The 17,933-nt window shown below is 38.9% G+C and overlaps 1 protein-coding gene across 2 annotated transcripts in view; it reads left to right on the top strand.

The window, feature by feature from the left end:
- The window catches only part of pnpt1 (polyribonucleotide nucleotidyltransferase 1), a 75,760-nt gene that overhangs the window by 11,503 nt on the left and 46,324 nt on the right, over positions 1-17,933 (top strand). For both annotated transcript variants that reach the window (XM_043696024.2, XM_087991398.1), the window contains 9 exons: positions 750-824; positions 900-1,005; positions 1,773-1,822; positions 4,369-4,432; positions 6,657-6,704; positions 10,583-10,696; positions 12,317-12,503; positions 14,376-14,427; positions 14,518-14,575. In XM_043696024.2, the coding sequence (XP_043551959.2) occupies positions 750-824; positions 900-1,005; positions 1,773-1,822; positions 4,369-4,432; positions 6,657-6,704; positions 10,583-10,696; positions 12,317-12,503; positions 14,376-14,427; positions 14,518-14,575 (754 nt within the window). The remainder of the gene's footprint in view (positions 1-749; positions 825-899; positions 1,006-1,772; positions 1,823-4,368; positions 4,433-6,656; positions 6,705-10,582; positions 10,697-12,316; positions 12,504-14,375; positions 14,428-14,517; positions 14,576-17,933) is intronic.

The raw sequence follows: 17,933 nt of genomic DNA, 5'->3' as shown, positions 1-17,933 counted from the left end.
CTTGTCCCATTTCTTCAAACAAATACTGTTCTAAGCTTTTCAATTCTTACTCTCGGCTGCAGTGAAATATTAATGCTCATAGACTTCTGCCCAGTGCATCTCAGCTTCCTGTTGTACAGAGCCAGTGACTTTCCCACTTACTCAGCTCCCTGGGAATACTTCTGAGTCCAAAATTTGGCTCTTTATTAATTCCTAGAATTTGTTCCCCAGGGTTCTAAACACACAGAACCATTGAGCTTTTCATAACTCCTAAGTCAGCACTCTACGTGGGGCTATGTAGTTCAGCTGCTTTCCAAGCAGTACATCTAACTGTAGAACTCCTGATATGGTCTCTTCAATGATCCCTCAAAGTTTCTTCAGTGAACTATCAAAAACCTTGCATTAAGCACCTCCTCTATTGTTGTCAGAATGAAATATACAGTCGATTGCAACACCCTTGGGTCAGTGTGCAGCCTTAAGGTTAATTCCTTGCTCTGCTGGAAATGAATTTCATTAAAACACTCTGCTGAGCTGATTGATGAATAGTATTGTATCAGCTTGCCCAACTATGAACTCAGCTGTCTGATCATAAGGAACAGCCATTTTGAAGTAGAGTATTGAAGGATAAGAAAACTGTAAATGATTCACAGTAGAATTGTGAAAAAAATGTAAACTAATGTGAATATGTTAATATTTGTTTGCTGAGTTGATCATTTGGAAAAAAGCCTTTTGGATTTTAAACTGCTAACTTTAGTTTTCTCATCATGAAGTTAGGAGAGACATCAGTGATGGTTACAGCTGTCAGCAAAACAAAGCCTACTGCATCTCAATTTATGCCATTGGTGGTAAGTTTTTCTTAACATTTAATATCTGGTTGATATTGTAGAATCTGCTGGAGACTAACAGACTTTTCTTAATAGGTTGATTACCGTCAAAAAGCTGCTGCTGCAGGAAGAATACCAACAACCTATTTACGAAGAGAAATGGGCTACACAGATAATGAGATTTTGACCAGCAGAATAATTGGTAAGATCATCTAATGCAGAATAGGCTTATTGTGCAATTTTTTTTCAGATCCATTTCTAAAAATAGCTTATGGTACTTGCAGCAACAATTTTATATTTTGCCATCCCTTGACCGTAAGGATGAATATTTTCTAGTAAAGTATTTTGACTTGTTTCCATTTCTAATATCTACAGAAGCTTTACTTTACGAGTAGAAATATTTTAAAATGTTACATGATGTTGTTTGGCTGAAATGTGGTCCATGCATTTTATGGAACATGTCAAAAGTATTTGGATTGAATTATAAAAATGCCTGGTTTGAAAGGTAATTACCCTTGTTTGTGAATCCATTGACCCAATGAGAATTACTACTTCTGGCCAGCAAACAGTTAGTTGTCCTCAGTGCATTAGCATTTTTGTTCCTAGTTGGTATTTTAACAAAGAGAAACATAAGTAGTAAGCATGGAGAGTAGTTGAAAGGTGCCTCTGATCAGCAAATCCAGAGTAGCACTTAATACCACATTTCTTGAAGTCTTTGGCCCAGTTCAGACAATGTTTCCCCATTTGTCAAGTTGAAGGAAAACCATGCAATAACAGTGAGCTGGAGAAACTCAGCATATCTAGTAGCATCTGTGGAGAGAAAGCAGTTTACATTTCAAATTCAGAAGGTAAACCAAAAAGGCTTGGAAAGGCAGGCACATGATGAAAATATAGGCTTGTTTTCCAAGGCTTTCATAATTGTAAATGTGTTCAGCATTGTAAATTATTTGTTTTCTGTTGCTTCTTCAGACCGTTCGATCAGGCCATTGTTTCCTTCAGGCTACTTTTATGATACACAGGTAAATAATGGATAAAATTAACAACTGAGACATTTTGGAAAATGCTACTTTGAACACATTTGCCAAATTTGTATTTTGCCTAATTGCTTTGGTTGAAATATCTATATTTAAACAAGCTGTAAATGCTGTAAGCAAAATTTATATTATTTTAAAATCGTGACTGAAACAATGAACGTCAATGAAACTTTAATAGCTGCACAATTGTATGTGAAGCTCCTGTAGTTATTTTGCTTATTGTTACAATGTTGTTTCTTGTTCATTGTTCATATAATTGTAATAAATTGTATTAATTTTAAATAGTCAATGTTAATTTGTAATGTAGTTAATTTTTAACATGGCTGTTAGTATCATATTAATAATTTATTTGACTTTTAGAGTGTTTCTAAAAGTATGTAGTCCACAAGGTTTGGGTGCAGAATTAAATCCATTGAACTTGTTTTGCCATTGGATCCTAGCTAATATGTTTCTCAACCCCATTATCTTGCCTTATCCCTGTAGCCCTTGATCCCCTGAACAATCAAGACCCTATCTTTTGCAGCAACAAGTTCCACAGATCCATCACCTTCTGGCTGAAGAAATTTCTCCTTATCTAAGTTCTAAAGGGTCATCCCTTCATTCTGAGGTTGTTATTGGGTTCAGACTCTCAAAATAATGGAAACATTTCTACATACCACTCTGTCCAGGCCTCTCAGCATTGTAATTTTGCCAGAGCCCATCTCATCCTTCTAACCTCTGAGTACAGAGCAAGAGTCCTCCACAACTCCTTATTCGGCACGTCCTTCATCCTGAACCTCGTCTGGACTCCCTTCAAAGCCAGCAAATCCTTCCTTAGGTACAGGGCCCAAAACTGCTCACAATGTTTCAAAAGGAGTCTGACCAGAACCTTATACAACCTAAGCAGTGCATCTCTGCTGTTGTATTCTAGCCCTCTTGAAATGAATGCTAACATTCCATTCGCCTCCCTAACTGCCAACTGAACCTGCATGTTAACCTTAAGAGAATCTTGAACAAGGATTTCCAAGACCCTTTATGCTTCGGATTTCTGAAGCCTTCCCCCATTTAGAAAATAGTCTATCCTGTCGTCTTCCTGTCAAAGTGCATGACCTCACACGTTCTCACATTGTATTCCATCTACCACTTCGCCCACTTTCCCAGCCTGTCTCAAGCCCTTCTGTAGCGTTCCTGCTTCCTCAACACTGCCTGTCCCTCCAACTACCTTTGTGTCATCTGCAAACTTAGCAATAATGCCCACAGTTCCTTCATCTAGATCTTCACAACTTGAATTGTTCTGGTGCAATACAGACCCCTTTGGAACTCTGCTAATCACTGGCTGCCATCCTGAAAAAGACCCTTTTATACTTAGTCTCTGCCTTCTACCAGTCAATCATTACTCTATCCATGCCAGTTCCTCACCCCTAACACCATGGACCCATATCATATTTGGCAGTCTCTTGCGCGGCATCTTGGTAAAGACCTTCTGGAAATTCAAATAGATCACATTCACTGGCTTCCTTTGTTTAACTTGCTCATTGTCTCCTCAAAGAATTATAACAGATTTATCAGAAATAACCACCCTTGATAAAGCCATGCTGGCTTAGCACTGTTACCATGTACTTCCAAGCACTCCACAATCCTGTCTTTAATAATGGATTCTAAAATAACCAATAACCAAGGTCAGGCTAACCAGCCTATAGTCTTCTGTCTCCCTCCTTTTCTTAAACAAGAGTGCTACATCAACCATTTTACAGTTCTCTGGAGACCTCCCTGACTCCAGTGATTCCTGAAAGGTCACCATCAAATGTCTCTACAATCTCTTCAGCTATCTCCTTGAGAATTCTGGCATGTAGTTCATTTTGTCTGTGTGTTTTATCCACCTTCAGATCCTTCAGCCTCCCCAGCACCTTCTCCTTAGTGATGACCACTACACTCCCCTCTGCCCCCCTGATACTCTGGAAGTTTTTGTATGCTGTTGATGTCTTCCACTATGAATACAGATGCATAGGATCTACTCAATTTCTCCACCGTTTCTTTGTTCCTTATTTCTACTTCTCTAGCTTCATTTTCCATTTGTCCAATGTCGACTTGTGGCGCTCTCTTACCTTTTTTGCATATCTAAGAAATCTCTTGCAATCATCTTTTTATATTAGTAGCTTGCATACTGTCATATTTCATCTTCTCCCCCCTTTTTGCAGCCTCTTTGGAATAGCCTGCTATTGATGATCAAAACGTATCACATTTAGCAAGTTTTGAGAAGATTTGTAGCTCAGGTTACTCTGAATGTAAGTTTGCTTGCTGAGCTGGAAGGTTCGTTTTCAAATGTTTCATCACCATACTAGGTAACATCATCAGTTAGCCTCCGGTGAAGCACTGGTAGTATGGCCCACTTTTTATTTGTGTTTAGGTTTCCTTGGGTTGGTGGTGTAATTTCCTGATGATGTAGCCTCCCAGCTCAACGAGCAAACTTACATCCACATGCCACATTTGTTTGCAGAAATATTTATAACCCAGGTTTTAGACTGAAGGTATGATTCTTTCATTTGTTTAAGATTGTTTGTAACCTCATCGCAGTGGATGGTGTCAATGACCCTGATGTACTTGCAATAAATGGAGGTACGTAAACAACATACCTTGTTATTGATTACTTTGGGGATGGACCATGATGATATTGAGAAAGGATTTCCAGAATTTTGACCCAGTTGTAGTGAAGGGGTTATGGTGAATCTACAGGTCTACTTCTGTAATGGGGAAAATGCTTGAATCTATTATCAAGGAAGATGGTTATGAATCTGTGGAATTCCATGCCAAATGAAGTAGTTGAGACTTCCTCATGGAATGTTTTTAAAGCTAAGATAGATTTTTTTTTTGCACAGTAAAGGAATTTAAGGGTTATAGTGAGAGGTAAGTGAAACTGAGACCATGAAAAGATCAGCCATAATCTTATTGAATGGCAGAGTGGGCTCAAAGGGCCGATTGGCCTACTCCTGCACCTATTCCTTATGGTCTTACAGAGACGACTAGCAGTATTATTGAAACATCATCTCCAAGTCACACACAATTCCTTGCAACGTGTTATTTCAAATTGCTCCTTGACAAAGGAGATTTTAAAGAAAACATCTTCAACACTTAACTGCAGTATCAGCAATACATAGTTCTTGTTATCGAGGATGAGGGTCTGTTTCCGTGCTGTACATCTCTATGAAACTTTGTTCTGTGAACCTGTAAAACCTGCGACGTTGGTATAGACTAGTACAATGGTGAGGATATCAAACTTGCTGCTACATGGGGTGATTTGAGGTGAATAGCTTGGGTGCATTTAAGTGGAAGCTAGATAAGTGCATGAAACAAGAGGAATAGAAGCGTAGAAGTATGTTAGGGTGAGACAAAATAAAGTGGAAGGAGGCTTGTGTAGAGTATAAACACTAGCCACAGATCTATTGGTCAAAGCAATTTGCTTCTATGCTGTGAAGCTAACTTGGCACTCTTGCATATTTAAACAAGATTCATCCCAGTGTCCCTAAATAGAAAAAAGTATAATTGTACTACTCAGCTTGTATTTTTTAATTATTTAATTGTTTTCCCACCTTTTACATTCCTTTTTATTTATATTAAGAAATCTAGATAAAGGGCCGAGGCCCACAGTGCAGGATACTACCAAGATGTAAGACAGAAGATGAGATAAAGCAGGAAGAAGTCATTAAGGGCTGCCAACCTAAAGGTTGTAGGAAGAGGGAAAGACTGAGGGAGGTAAAAAGTTTAATAGTTTTGAGCCTTTTATAGGAGGTGATGAAGCAATTTTAGTATTTTAAGAATTAAGATAAGCAGATTTTGGTGTTTTGTTTTTTTCGTGCTGATGCAACAACCAATTGTAGACTTAAAACTTGGTTGTTGATTTCCACCATCACCCCTACCCATATAGCCACTAAAATTCCATTACGAATCTGTCTGAGCATATACCATCAGAGTTTTAAATCTTGAATTTTAGTGTTGCTCTTAATATCTGATGGAAAAGTCACACACTGCTTTAAAGTTGCAACAAAACACTCTGGCCTTTGTTGTTGTCATCATGATTTTCTGAATATTTCCATAACCCAAAATAATGACAAAATCAAGACCAAATTTGAATTTAATTCCGTTTTATCTAAACTTTATGAAAAAATAATTATTATAAGAATCATTTTGATCGTTTTTAAAATCAAGTTAGCTGTAGATGATGCTACAATTTAATACTTATTTTTATGATAAACTTATTTTCAGTGGAATTATTTAAACTTTACCAGGTTATCACATTCAGCTATAATGCAGAAAATTTTTAAAGCAAAATATTATCCAATTGCTGATTAAAACCCAACTGAATTGCATAGGTTCATGTCAGATCTGCCATCAACAGGTGTGTAAATGAATTTGAGCTGAAACACAAGATTGGTGGGAGGGATGCACTTTCTTTAGAAAAGGTACAAGTTGTACTGAAATTATCAATTGTCTTCGGTGTAAAAACTCTACATGCTTACGATAACATTTCACTTCAAGTTTCTCATACTACCAGCGGCATCTATTTTTGAGTCATAACTCTAAAGTTCGATCTGTAGTTGTAGCTCAAGTTTTGAGGGAGAAGTTGTTGCACTACTTTTCAGGTTGGCAAAGTATGACCATTTTAAGCACTCGCTATTACAGTTTACGGCAACTTTCTGAAAACACTGAAATGTGATTTGCTGATTGTTTTCATATGATTTTTACGTATCCACAATGTATTTTTTTCATTGTGAACATTTGGGCTGCTATATTTTCATACGTACCAGAATTTCCATGCTCTAACTTTTCCATTCTATTTTGACAGCCTCTGCAGCCTTGGCATTGTCTGACGTACCATGGAATGGTCCTATAGGTGGGTAAACTTTAAAGCAAGACTTCTGAAGTCAACCTGTGTTTGTAATCTGAAATGTTGTATTGACGGTAATGCAAACTGTGCTCTTAGCTATTAAGATGCCACATGATATTTACAAATGCATTCATAAAGCAAGTTCCAAGTCTTGTCAGCAACTGCTCATGAAAATAGTTTTGCAAATTGTCCAAATAGGGCAATAAAGTGGTCTACAGGAACATAATCTGGCAATTCAATGCAACATTAGCATTATATAGAAGCAGTTTATTCATTCATTTTCTCAACAAACTTCTCAAATAATGAGAAAATAATAAATGAATTGCCTTCTTCGTCCTTACAAAGGGAGTAGATGCTAAAAGCATAATGTTGATTTATTAGCTTATACAAAGCATTAAGTATATTTTCAAAGAAGGAACAGATTTTATTTCAATGATTTATGGATAAAGACCTCTTGCTTGCAATTACTGCATCATATAGGGACCTGAGGACATTTCATGTGTGTTGGGAGGGCCCAAGTTTAAATGACAGCTACAATCACTGCAGACCATCAGAGAGGATAATATTTTCCTGGATTATATATTCAAAATAATGGTCACCCTACTGGCAGAGAAAGTTCAGAACAGTAAATTGACAATCCAGAAGAGTAGGAAGTCTTTCAAGCTGGTACTTGACTTCTGAGGTTGCTGGGAATGGCCTTGAGGCATTCATTAATTGTCAAGGAGAGGGGTAAACTGTTTGAGATTCCATGGTTAGGGGCACTGGTGGACATCTCTGTAGCTATCATAAATCCAACAAGATTTATTGCCTCCCAGGTGGAGTTAAAGAATATCATAGAAAGAGCACAGAATATTCTGTGGGGTAGGGACTTGGAAGGAGTGAACCAGAGTTAGTAGCCCTCTTGTCCCCTTGAGCTTTCTCTGCCATTCACTGGGATCATGGTGGATCCGACACTCCTTGCTTACATTTTCTTGCCCTTCCCCTATAACCATTGATCCCCCTACTTGTTCACACTGATACCAGTGACTTAAAGTGAGTATGTATTGGGGTCCGACTGTCAGATTTTCAGAAGATAGGAAGTTTTAAAAAGTAGGATCTTGATCTTGATCATTCCCTAAGCAAGTTCAGCCTTTGGCCACCTGGGAAAGAGCATTTGATGACCAAGGTCTCAAGCTGAAGATGAAAGCAGTGTTTTAGCAGTCAGCAGTGATCCCCATGCTATATGTTTCAGGGGACTTAACAGCTTACTGCAAGCACCTGAAAACACTGTAGAAGTGTCACCAGTGGTAGCTATGTAATGTTCTCTAAATCCAGTGACAAGAAAAGCAGTCCAACAGCAGCATCCACACCCAAACAAGCATGTTGAGCGTGGCAGTTGTAATAACTTAACACAGTCTGCTGAGCAGGACGTGGCATTTATGCACTCAACACCAAACCTCCTGAAGCAATTCCTCTTCTTCAAACTCAGTACTGCCTAGAGATTCACAGGAGTGCAGCAGATGCATTAAGGCATGTGTTGAGGACATCCCTGAAGAGATCAAACATTCCCTCAAATTTATGGGAGTCTTTGTCAAAATGAAGAAGGTTTGTTTTGAAAGGCACTGAATGCTTTGAGAAACTTCAACAGTAACATGAAGAGGCCAATCAAGGTGTCAGAATGCACAAGCCTCAATACTTAATTTGTCTGCGTTTTAAGTGCCACTTACTTCACATGTGGCTGAACCTACAGATTGCACATCGGACTCATTAACCATCTCCGAAAGCATCAAACCCGAGCATACGTGAGTCATGCTGAATCCCCTGGGACTGCCTAAGGAGGATACTTTATAGAATGCACTGCTGAGCAGAGTTGTGAGACTGGGAATATAAAGGTATGCCTTCAGGCAAAATGTCGAAGCAAGGGCTTCAGATGCTTGGTCTTGGGACCATTTCACAGAAGGAACCATCTATTTGAAAAGTATACTTGCATTTCAACCAACAGGGGGCCAATGCCCTCATGCAACAGTTTACATATGTTGTTAAAGAGGGTCAAGGAGAGGAGCACCAAAATATAGAAGCAGATAAGAAGATTATGGTACATAATGGACTAGAGAAGAAAGTAATGTTTTTGAAGCAGAATAAGGAGAGCTACAAGGAATGCAAAGATAGGTTTGCAGTGTATGTATGTAAATGCACCAAGTGTGGTGCAGAAGTGAGCACAGACAAGTATTTGCATGGAAATGGAATGTGTAGCACTAACAGAATCTTAATATGGTGAATATTGGGAGCTTCGTATTCAAGGATCAAAGTTCATAAAAAGTATTGAAGTTAAAATGGTAGGTGGGGTGGCAGTATTGGTTTGGAAGATATTGTCATGGGGCAAATAGCCAATGGCCTTGAAGGGCAAAGGACAGAATCCATTTGGTTAGTGCTGAGAAGCAAAAATGGTATGTTCACTCTCTATTGGAAGTATTTTGTAGCCTTCAAATAGAGCAAATTAGTGAGAGACACAGACTGAAAGGAACACATCAGCAGGGAGATTGCAGATTTGTATGAGAAGGCAGAAAATTGATATTGGAGGGACTTTAATTACCCAAATTACAATTTGAATAATGTTATTCTCAATGTATTCAGGAGAACTTTCTGGAGAAATATGTACTTGGTTCAAATAAGAATGCTGGGTCTGATACTGGGGAGTGGTAAGGAAGGCATTGTTCAGGTGCAGCATAGTTTCTTTGAACAAGCGTGAAAAGTAAATGTATCAAATCGAGAGCCCTTTTTCATGGCCAGATAGAAAATAGGCTGAGACAATTAAAAAGGGTGCATAAATGGTGAGTAGGATTTTAGAAGTGATAATTGTGAGAGAAAATCTCTCAACAGGCACTTGGAGAGGTCAAAGTTGATTCAGCATGGATTTTGTAAATTGGAAAACATGCTCGACTAATTAATTTTCGAAGTAACAAAGGTTGATGATGAGGAAACTGGTAGGTGTGCGTGTTTATAAATGAGTGATCTGTACATACACATTTTTAAGAAAATGTTTGAGCAAAGTACTACAAAAGTCTACTTAACAAAATTGAGGCTGATCTGTGTCAGTTTGGGGGATGGCAAAAAGGATAGTACATGCGTTAAATAAGCTGGATATTGGAATACAGAGTAAAATTTCAAAGTTTTCCATTGATGCCAAATTAGAAGTGTGACAGTCAGTGAAGAAAATATTAATCAACTGGAGTGGACAGAAAGTCCATGGATTGACAGATTGAGGTTTATGCAGGGAAAGTGTAAAGTGGTGCACTTTGGCAGAAGAAATAGGGAGAAGTGAAACAAAAAAAAAACAAGTTGGTGGAGAAACTAAGCAGATATGGTAGTACTTGTGGAGAGAAAAGGCACCAGACCTGCTCAGTTTCTCCAGCAATTTCTCATTGTGTTTGTTTCAGATGTCCAGCATCCTCCACTCTTTGTTTTATGATTGATAATGACCTGGAATTGACTGCCAACAAAGGTGATGGAAGTGGAGCTTATGAATGATTCCAAAAAGAAATGGAATAGACATTTGAGAAAAATAAACTTACAGGGTTACATGAATGTAGTTATTACAGAATGAGACCCCGATTACTCTACAGAGTCATGGACTCGATAGGCCAAATGACATTCTCTGCTGCTTTTATGACTCTCTGCATTTAGACTTTAAGTTCCTGTGTGAGAAAGATCTGTCAATAAGCCAACTATAAGCTACTGATATAGCTGAAAGTGTTATTGTTTCCACAAGCTAGTATGCGTTCTCTGCAATATTTACTGCCTTGTACTTTTCATCAATACTATGCCTTCAGGATCGTATTGCTTTCTGCCTAACAACAACAGTTGTTTAAAAATGACACTCACTCTATTCTGCATTCCCCTTTCAGGTGCTGTAAGGGTTGGCCTTGTGGATGGCGAAGTTGTGATTAACCCAACTCGAAAAGAGATGGCATTAAGTACTTTAAACATGGTACTGGCTGGTGGACCTCATAGCCAAGTTGGTAAGGATTTGATCTTCACTCATCAGCTGTTCCCTGCCAATTCAAAAATATGTTTATGCAGTAAAATATTTACACACTGTCATGTTTACTAACAGCTTTAATATTAACTATTCTATTTTGAAAGTCCAAAAGCTTCATCAGGGATGTGCGGCTGCATTTTATGGTATTTAATGTTTTTGTAACAAGTATAAAATGTATCACAGTCCATTTATTTAATATTAATGAATCAGTTTGTGTTTGTTTCTAAAGTTGCATACATTAAGCAAGGAAAGACTTTTAATTACAAGGATAATGCACATGAAAGGTTGCTAGACCACATTATAATAATTGTGCTAATCTGTGCAGAAGATTTACGCTCAAATATCATGTGTTGTAGAGTGTGCAGAAGTTCATTGCCTTTTTACTGTGCATGATAAATTCCAGATCTCCTGACGTTTTTCGGGGTGATTCTTTCTACGAAGAAAAGAAATAGAGATAAATCAGTGGAAAGGCACCTTGTAGCCTTAACTCAATTTCCTCATTTAATAGCATTGTACAGTGTGGAAACAGGCCACTTGGTCCATCAAATCCAAATTGACACATGGAAGAGCATCCCACCCAGACCCAGCTCCCCCATCCCTGTAACCTTGCATTTCCCATGACTAGGTACGGCACGCTGTCTCAGTGATTAGCATTGCTGCCTCACAGCACCAAAGTTCCAGGTTCGATTCCAGCCTCTGGTAACTGTCTGTGTGGAGTTTGCACATTCTCCCCGTGTCTGCGTGGGTTTCCTTTGAGTGCTCCGGTTTCCTCCACAGTCCAAAGATGTGCAGGTCAGGTGAATTGGTCATGTTAAATTGCCCATAGTGTTAGGTGCATTAGTCAGAGGTGGGTGGGTTGCTCTTCGGAGGGTCGGTGTGGACTTGTTGAGCCAAAGGGCCTGTTTCCACACTGTAGGGAATCTAATCTAATCTAATCCACCTAGCCTGCATTCCCTAGACGCTATGGGCTAATTATCATGCCTATCCACCTAACCTGCACATTTTTGGACTGTGGGAGGAAACCAAAGCACAGACACATGGCGAATGTGCAAACTCCACACAGACCGGAATCAAACCCCGGTCCCTGGCACTGGAAGGTAGCAGTGCTAACCACTGAGCCGCTGTGCCGCCCCTAGCTGGAAGGCCTAGAGGGCTGGCAACTTTTTCTCTCTGGTAATTTTCAGAAGGAGACATAGTAGCATAGAACCATAAGTAAACCTAACAATGTTTATAGTTGTGCAGTATGCTTCGTAATGTGTACATCATTTCTGTCATGGTTTAGAGTCCTGTATACAGGAGCTATATTTTGGGGCGCGTTGGCAATGTTTACTGTTATAATATTACTCATAGTGCCTTAAAATTTGGCAAAAACTTAAAATACTTTGAACTCTGTAGAGCGGGGTGTCAATTTGTTTGTTGATTTTTGGCTGCTGAACTTTATTTGAATCCCATTTTAATTCCTTTTATATTGGCAATAAGTAATGCTCATACTTCAAAAAATTTTGAAAACAAGCTCTAATAAAGGTATTTCATAGGTAGTTGTCATGACCTTTAAGGAAATCAATTAAATTAATCAGTTCATTTTTTTTCTATTTACTAGTCATGATGGACGCAGCAGCGGAGAATGTGTTGCAACAGGACTTCTGTCACGCTATCAAAATGGGCATCAAACACACGCAACAAATCATATTGGCCATTCAACAGCTAGCTAAAGAACACGGAAATCCAAAAAGGACACCTCAGAAGATATTTGTTCCTCCTGCAGAAATAGTAGAATATGCAAGACAGTAAGTCCGGAATTCTTGATTGGTGAGAATTGCAAATCTTCATGAAAATGGATGAACTATATCCACAAGGTTGCAAAAAGAAGTCAGAAGGGTCTTCCACAGAAGTTAAAGAATGCTGTGACAATCAGTACTGGGTGACTAACCTAGGGCACAATATACTACTAAGACTATGAAGTGTGAAATAATTGCAGAAGATGAAATTATACTCAATGTGTGGCATTTCTTCGTAACTCTAAATTGCTTGAGCTTAATGGCATGCAATTATCCTTTTGATTTTAAAAATATACAATTTATTGTTTGTCAATCTTTTATAAATTTGTTATTTTTACTTTTGTGGAGTTCTCTTCCAGTTATATTTTACTTATTGTCGACATCTTCAGGAGAACTTGTTTAGAGGAGTGAATGTACACGATTGAGCCAAATACCATGATGGTGCTGCAAACCACTATATCATGGCTTGGCGGCCTCTAGGTTTGTGTCAGAAAACTCCTGATATTGCTCACCAGAGGTTCAAAGCACTGACCATGTGCTTTATTTTGGAAAAGAGGAATGTTCATATGCTGCTTTAACACGTGAGAGTTTGAGCAAAGAAGTCTTCCAACTACCATCTAATGATATTGTGCACTTACTGTATAAGTAATAGGTTCTGCAGCAGTAAAGCCATCTGAGTGCGATTGTACAGAATAGCCTCCACATTCACTTTCATGGTTCAGACTGTGTTAATCCAATCTGTTGAGATCCATATGTTTCTTGCATGTCTAAATTTATATTTAGAAATCCGTCCAAAAGATGTTTTCAAAATCAGCGCTGTCCTGAATGTAGAAGCAACAAACAGGGTAGATTTGTGCACCTGTCATTCAAACCACCTCCTAGCAATTGGCTACAGAAGTATGATAACAGAACGTTGTTTCTGACTTGGAGATCCAAGAGGGAGTGAGAAAATAATCAAGAACTGATGAAGTATGAATACTCAAAACTGGTTATACACTGGAAATGGGAAAATTGGTGAAGTCTGAAGGATGTTCTATCGGCTGAGAATCTGTGTCCCACACATATAGCTAGTCCCTTTGTTACCTGCCCTTGTGGTTTGTAGTAGAATTATGTAAATTACATTTTCAATTTAGTAACCATAAGGGAAATTTCTTTTATATCAAATTTACTTTTAACCCAAAAATATACTAATGATTAAAGTTATTCTGATCCAAAATGTTGATTAATAACTATCGTATTTTCTTTTGCCTCCTTTCCATAAATGTTATTCATGAAGCTTCTTTACATGTCCATAAATCTACTCTGGTTCTGAATATTGATGTTCATTAGTTGAATTTATGGAGTCCTTCGAGCAGGGCTATAAAGTTTGTGATGTAGGAATGTAATATAGTACAATGAAGTTTTTGTTTATATTCCCAAAAGTTATTTTTAATGTTGGTAGATGAGTCTAATGTCCATTAATGCCAAGAAGTTTGAATTTGACTTATCCAAAATTTAAATTATCTGTTTCAAAAGATCAAATGAATAAAATGAACCTCTTTAGTGGTTCTTAGGTTATTGCCAATTCCTCAAGCAATGACCATTTCAAATATAAAGCTGACCCAGTACTTCACCACCGCAACCCCATCATTGCAATCAGTATTTTCATAAAGTTTTCTGGTTTGAGTGCTCAGTTTTTCTAAAGAGTTCTTAACTGTTGCTTACATAATAGTGGTTGGGGTGAGGAGGGGGAATGCAGGGGAAGGGAAGGGAAATTTACTTATAATGTTGTTAAATAGGCACATTACTTGTGTATATTCCAATTAGAAAACAAGTCTCCAATGAAGTTTATCCAATAAAATGTTGTAAGAGACTGTAAAATAATTTGCTTTTGTTCTTCAGATTTGCTTCTGAGAAGGTCCGTGGTGTATTTTCAGACTTCACTTATGACAAAGTAAGTCACTATAAATTACACTAATTATGAATAGCAATCTAATTTGGACTTTTTAAATTAATATGATTCTAAATTATTTATCACTTTAAGGTTTCAAGAGATGATGCCATTAATAAAATCAGACTTGAAACAGAAGAACTGTTGAGAGGTATGATCTGCATGTATTTATTATATAGAGAGCTAAATTCTCTATGCTTGTGATCAATAAAGCCCACAATTTATCGAGCAAAATTTAACATAGTAGAAAATGTGATACAATGTTATATTTAAAATCTTCAACAAGGACTCGATGCAGAGGTCATTGAAATGTCTGTTCAAATTGGTGGAACCATTCTCACTCAAGGAGTTAACTGCAGGCCATATGATCCATGTGTATCAGTGTTTCAATAAATTTGCATCTACAGGCCGTATGCATATTCTAATTGTAAGAGCTATTTGAACATTAATATTGTAGTACAGTAGAGGCTGGATGAAGAATAGCCAAGCTGAAAATGTGTTGCTGGAAAAGCGCAGCAGGTCAGGCAGCATCCAAGGAACAGGAGAATCGACGTTTCGGGCATAAGCCCTTCTTCAGGAGGGCTGAAGAAGGACTTACGCCCGAAATGTCGATTCTCCTGTTCCTTGGATGCTGCCTGACCTGCTGCGCTTTTCCAGCAACACATTTTCAGCTCTGATCTCCAGCATCTGCAGCCCTCACTTTCTCTCTGAAGAATAGCCAAGTCCATCAAGTTCATCGTCTACCATTTCTGAGTAGACTACCATAGGTCGTAGTTGTAGAATGTGGCAAAGAAGTATTGACCAATTGAAGCAATCGTGTTATATAAATTATAAAACAAATCCAGATTGAGGATGTGAGAACAAGAGAGAGAGTACAGTGGTAAGATGACTGTACAAGTAATTAAAAGACCTGAAAGAATATTCTAGAGAGGTACATTTAAATCCTATCTCGGCAGCTGGGCGAATTAAGTTCAATTATAGAGTCAGAGTCATAAAGATGTACAGCATGGAAACAGACCCTTCGGTCCAACCAGTCCATGCTGACCAGATAACCCAACCCAAAACAGTCCCACCTGCCAGCACACTCCAAACCCTTCCTATTCATATACCTATCTAAATGTTGCAATTGTACCAGCCTCCACCACTTCCTCTGGCAGCTCATTCCATAGCCGTAACACGCTCTGTGTGAAAACGTTGCCCCTTAGGTCTCTTTTATATCTTTCCTCTCTGACCCTAAACCTCTAGTTCTGGACTCCCCGACCCCAGGGAAAAGACTTTGCCAATTTACCCTATCCATGCCCCTCAATTTTGTAAACCTCTATAAGGTCACCCCTCAACCTCCGACGCTCCAGGGAAAACAGCACCAACCTGTTCAGCCTCTCCCAAAGCTCAGATCCTCCAACCCTGGCAACATCCTTGTACATCTTTTCTGAACTGTTTCAAGTTTGACAACATCTTTCCAATAGGAAGAAGACCAGAATTGCACGCAATATTCCAACAGTGGCCTAAGCAATGTCCTGTACAGCCACAACATGACCTCCCAACCCCTGTACTCAATACTCTGACCAATAAAAGAAAGCATACCAAACGCCGCCTTCATTATCCTATCTACCTGCGACTCCACTTTCAAGAAGCTATGAATCTGCACTCCAAGGTCTCTTTGTTCAGCAAACTCCCTAGAACCTTACCATTAAGTGTATAAGTCCTGCTAAGATTTGCTTTCCCAAAATGAAGCACCTTGCATTTATCTGAATTAAATTCCATCTGCCACTTCTCAGCTCATTGGCCCATCTGGTTAAGATCCTGTTGTAATCGAGGTAATCCTCTTCGCTGTCCACTACACCTCCAATTTTTTTGGTGTCATCTGCAAACTTACTAACTGTACCTCTTATGCTTGCATTCAAATCATTTATGTAAATGACAAAAAGTAGAGAACTTAGCACCGATCCTCCTGGCACTCTACTGGTCACAGGCCTCCAATCTGAAAAACAACCCTCCGCCACCACCCTCTGTCTTCTATCTTTCAGTCAGTTCTGTATCCAAATGGCTAGTTCTCCCTGTATTCCATGAGATCTAACCTTGCTAATCAGTCTCCCATAGGGAACCTTGTTGAACGCCTTACTGAAGTCCATATAGATCACCTCTATCCCTCTGCCCTCATCAATCCTCTTTGTTACTTTTTGATAAAACTCAATCAATTTTGTGAGACATGATTTCCCATGCACAAAGCCATGTTGACTATCCCTAATCAGTCCTTGCCTTTCCAAATACATGTACATCCTGTCCCTCAGGATTCCCTCCACCAACTTGCCACCACAGATGTCAGGCTCACTGGTCTATACAACCCTGGCTTGTCCTTACCACCCTTCTTAAACAGTGGCACCATTTTTTCCAACCTCCAGTCTTCTGCCACTTCATCTGTGGCGATCGATGATGCAAATATCTCAGCAAGAGGCCCAGCAATCACTTCTCTAGCTTCCCACAGAGTTCTCGGGCACACCTGATCAGGTCCTGGAATTTATCCACCTTTACCAGTTTCAAGACATCCAGCACTTCCTCCTCTGTAATCTAGACATTTTCAAGATGTCACCATCTATTTTCCTACAGTCTATATCTTCCATATCCTTTTCCACAGTAAATACTGATGCAAAATACTCATTTAGTATCTTCCCCCATTTTCTGCAGCTCCACACAAAGGCGGCCTTGCTGATCTTTGAGGGGCCCTATTCTCTCCCTAGTTACCCTTTTGTCCTTAATGTATTTGTAAAATCTCTTTGGATTCTCCTTAAATTCTATTTGCCAAAGCTACCTCATGTCCCCTTTTTGCCCTCCTGATTTCCCTCTTAAGTATACTCCTACTTCCTTTATACTCTTCTAAGGATTCATTCGATCTATCCTGTCTCTACCTTGCATATGCTTCCTTCTTTTTCTTAACCAAACACTCAATTTCTTTAGTCATCCAGCATTCCCTATACCTACCAGCCTTTCCTTTCATCCTGACAGGAATATACTTTCTCTGGACTCTGAAGGCTTCCCATTTTCCAGCCGTCCTGTGAACATCTGCCCCCAATCAGCTTTCGAAAGTTCTTGCCTAATCCTGTCAAAATTGGCCTTTCTCCAATTTAGAACTTCAGCTTTTAGATCTGGTCTATCCATTTCTTTTATTATGGTCGCTGGCCTCAAAGTGCACCCCCACTGACACCTCAGTCACCTGCCCTGCCTTATTTCCCAAGAGTAGGTCAAGTTTTGCACCTTCTCTAGTAGGTACATCCACATACTGAATCAGAAAATTGTCTTGTACACACTTAACAAATTCCTCTCCATCTAAACCTTTAACACTATGGCAATTCTAGTCGATGTTTGGAAAGTTAAAATCCCCTGCCATAACCACCCTATTATTCTTGCAGATAGCTGAGATCTCCTTACAAGTTTGTTTCTCAATTTCCCTCTGACTATTAGGGGGTCTATAATACAATCCAAATAAGGTGATCATCCCTTTCTTATTTCTC

The sequence above is a fragment of the Chiloscyllium plagiosum genome, unplaced genomic scaffold, assembly GCF_037043375.1.
Source record: "Chiloscyllium plagiosum isolate Xiang-an unplaced genomic scaffold, Cpla_swu_hap1 HiC_scaffold_10, whole genome shotgun sequence".
Taxonomy (NCBI): Eukaryota; Metazoa; Chordata; class Chondrichthyes; order Orectolobiformes; family Hemiscylliidae; genus Chiloscyllium; species Chiloscyllium plagiosum.
This window is presented reverse-complemented; position numbering and strand designations above follow the sequence as displayed.